At 43.0% G+C, this 3,409-nt stretch overlaps 1 protein-coding gene across 1 annotated transcript; it reads right to left on the reverse strand.

Moving 5' to 3' along the window:
- Positions 1 to 1,735: 1,735 nt before the first annotated feature.
- On the reverse strand, positions 1,736 to 3,132 carry LOC119497919 (leucine-rich repeat-containing protein 30-like). Its single transcript, XM_037786355.1, has one exon. It carries the CDS (start codon positions 2,843 to 2,845, stop codon positions 1,952 to 1,954), a length of 894 nt encoding a protein of 297 aa, XP_037642283.1. The 5' UTR covers positions 2,846 to 3,132; the 3' UTR covers positions 1,736 to 1,951.
- Positions 3,133 to 3,409: the final 277 nt, after the last annotated feature.

The following is a 3,409-nucleotide window of genomic DNA, read 5'->3' on the forward strand; positions in this document are numbered from 1 at the left end:
AAGACCTTTTACTTAAGTAAAAGTAGCAATATACAGTGTAAAAAATACTTTGTTACAAGTAAAAGTCCTGCGTTCAAAGTTGGTAGCACTTCATTTTACAGGTCCGCAAATTTTATGGTAATTAGGTGATAATTAGCAAGTAATTTATTTGAAATGTCTGTGGAATTACTGCCAAATTACCCCAATATTTACCTCAAAATATATTGAAAATTACTTAAATAGGGCCCTTAGGCTTGAGAAGCGGCTGTGCGCTGCTCTTCATCGGAGGTGGAAAACCTAAACTAATTGAAGACACTTCTGATCAGTCACAAATCTCACTATTGTGTAACTTATTGTCACAAATGTAACCTGGTAGCTAATGTCATGATTCAGGGAGTTTTTAAAGAAATTTAAAATAATTTATTTACTAATTATTTATTATTTATTTACTATCTATTTATCAGCAGACATGGAAATGAAACATATCAATTAACTTTCTATCCTTTTCTTGGAAATGTATTAAATAAATTACCAGCTATTGGGAAATAGCTAAATATAATTATTAAATAATGTTTAGAATAAAGTAATTTTCGATAAATTCTGAGGTAATTATTGGGGTAATTTGGCAGTAATTCCAAAGAGATTTCAAATAGGTTACTTGCTAATTATCACCTAATAACCATGAAATTTGTGGACCTGTAAAATTAAGTGTTACCTCAAAGTCTTACTTAACTAAAAGTACAAAAGTATTAGCATCAAAATATACTTAAAGTATCAAAATTAAAAATACTCATTGTGCAGAATGGCCCATTTCAGCCTAACAAATAGTATATTATTTAATTATAATTATTGATGCATGTGTTCATCACTTTAATGTTGCAGCTGGTAAAGGTGGAGCTAAGTTTATGTACTTTACATACTGCTGGGTAACTTAACCTGTGATAATACATCATAATGTATTAGTTGATTTATTTATTTATTTTATTTTTTATTAAAAATCTGAATATGCAAAGTAGTTACTTTGCTTAGCTGTCAAATAAATGTAGTGTAAAAAGTACAATATTTGCTTTCAAAGTAGATTGGAGTAAAAGTATAAAGTAACATAAAATGTAAATACTCAAGTAAAGTACAAGTACCTCATAATTATACCTAAGTACAGTATAGGACAGCTGAAAACACCTGTGTGGGTGTGCAGAGGTTTTAAAATATAACTGCATACATGTAACAAAATAATACAAACTCAAATGTCTACTAACAAGTTTTCTGAGCTCTAATAACGTATAAGTTTGCTTTAAATTATTTGAATTAATTGAATAATTTGTTCCACAGTAGTCACACATTTTAAGAAGTGATTTTCAATCATATCATGCATTGTACGTTTTTTTTCCCCATCGCTTCAAATCGTTTGTGTGACAGAGGAGCTGCCACCCAGCAGCCCCGCTCTGATCTGATGGAGTGGAACAACATTTAATCAGACTTTAAGTCCCTGTTGTGTTTTGTTTTATTATTTTTGCAGATCTTAAGCCCCCCCCCCTCCACCCACCACCGTTCTTTCCACTGACTTTACCCACCTGATCCCCGTGACCTGATTCCAACAATGAGGGGGGTGATATGTAGCTGAAGTTCCCCCCCCTCACCGCCAAACAAGATCAACTGACCAGTAATCAGCCCCCAAATGTAGACCTGTGAATTTTTGCGTGAGCTGAGCGACTCGTCCTGACCCCTTTGCTGTGGCTTAACAAATGTTTAGACGTGACACAGCAGTTACTTGTTTATTTTTAACATCACATAAAAAAAAACAGGAAACATTAATACTGAGTAATGCTCATTTGTCTGTTTGTGGAAACAGCTAGGGCTCACGGCATGACTACCACGTGCCGATTTGTGCCAACATCCCATTTTACACACACACCCACACACACACTCACACACACGCACACACACACACACACACACACACAGTGGTAGTCCCTCACGTGGGCTTGAGGTAGTTATAGAGGGCACTGAGTCCTCCTTGCAGCACCTCCTGGATAGGCTTGAGGAGGGGGTTGTGGATAATATGAAGTCCTTTATCCATCGGGTGGCAGGCCAACCTCCCAAGCCGGCTCAGTAGGTACAGTTCCATCGGCACATTCTGCAGGTCATTGAAGTCAACATTGAGTAGCTCTAAAGACTCCAGGAAGCACAGCGTCTTAGGCAGTGTGTGGATGCTGTTTCCCTCCACGATGAGGATCTTCAGGTTAACCAAGTCCTGGATCTGGTCCGCGATGGTCTCCAGACGGTTGCATGCCAGGTGGAGAAAGACCAGGCCCTTCATGCTGTAGACGCAGGTGGGGATGTGTACGATGCGGTTGTGGCTGAGGTTGAGTTTGGTCAGATTGTGCATGGCCGCCAGGCTGCCGGGGAGGCCTGTGATCTGGTTGTTGGCCAGGCTGAGCACCTCCAGGCAGCTGCAGGAGCCCAGCTCCTCGGGGACCTCGCTCAGGCGGTTGCGGCAGGCGAAGAGCACACGCAGCTTCTTCAGGAGGCTGATCTCAGGCGGGAGGCTGGACAGGTTGTTACCCCACAGGTTGAGGATCTCCAGATTGTTCATGGCGCCCAGGGCAGAGGGCAGAGAGCACAGGCAGTTCATGGACAAGTTTAGCTTTTGCAGTTCTCGGAGCTCCCACAGCTCAGACGGGGTCTCATCGAGCGATCGCATGGCCAGGCTGAGGGTGCTGTAGCCAAAGTGCACCGTGGCGTGTCTGCGGATCCTCTCGGCGGCCGAGGACACGCTGGGCTGGTCGTCTCTCCCGGAACTCTTTCTGCGTTGACTCACCTCATTCAGCTCCTTGTTGGAGAATCCGCGAGATTGCTTCCCACCCATCGTCCTCGCAGCGCTGTCGATTCTATCGCCTATAACAGGATGTCAGCATGCGATTAGCTGAATCACCAACAATGCTGAGGATAATGGCTGCCGATTGATCTCCAGGGTTCTTGAATGAGCAGAACATGATCAGATCTACAAGTTGTTGTAGAACTCCTGATGTTTGGCAGCAGTCACACTGAACCCTGGCTGAGTTTTTTCCTCACGAGTTGAGTCGCAGGGTGCTGTAACTGAGCACTATGGGGGCTCGTGGTCTGCGTCTCCCAGACCAACTGCCTGTCTTACTGGATTTCATAGCCCAGCTGGTCCTGTCACTTCACATGTCCACAGATAGCACCCATGCTCTCCACCCACTACCGCAGGGCAGAGCTCGGGATAGGATGCCGTGTGAGCTCAATCAGATGAGGTCACTGCCATGATCTCATAGCGTAGCGCACAGAAATACACGCTGTGCACCACGTGGTGCACATTATTCTGTTAGCTACACCTGCTATCTTCCGCTGCGTATTACATTTTGCACTTAAAATAATTCGGATATTTAACATACCAGCTCTGGCTGACCAT

The sequence above is a fragment of the Sebastes umbrosus genome, chromosome 12 (genome assembly GCF_015220745.1).
Source record: "Sebastes umbrosus isolate fSebUmb1 chromosome 12, fSebUmb1.pri, whole genome shotgun sequence".
Classification (NCBI taxonomy): Eukaryota; Metazoa; Chordata; class Actinopteri; order Perciformes; family Sebastidae; genus Sebastes; species Sebastes umbrosus.

Bases quoted from the DNA above. Each gene is read 5' to 3' on its own strand.
- LOC119497919 (XM_037786355.1), bottom strand. From the start codon at position 2,845: ATGGGTGGGAAGCAATCTCGCGGATTCTCCAACAAGGAGCTGAATGAG.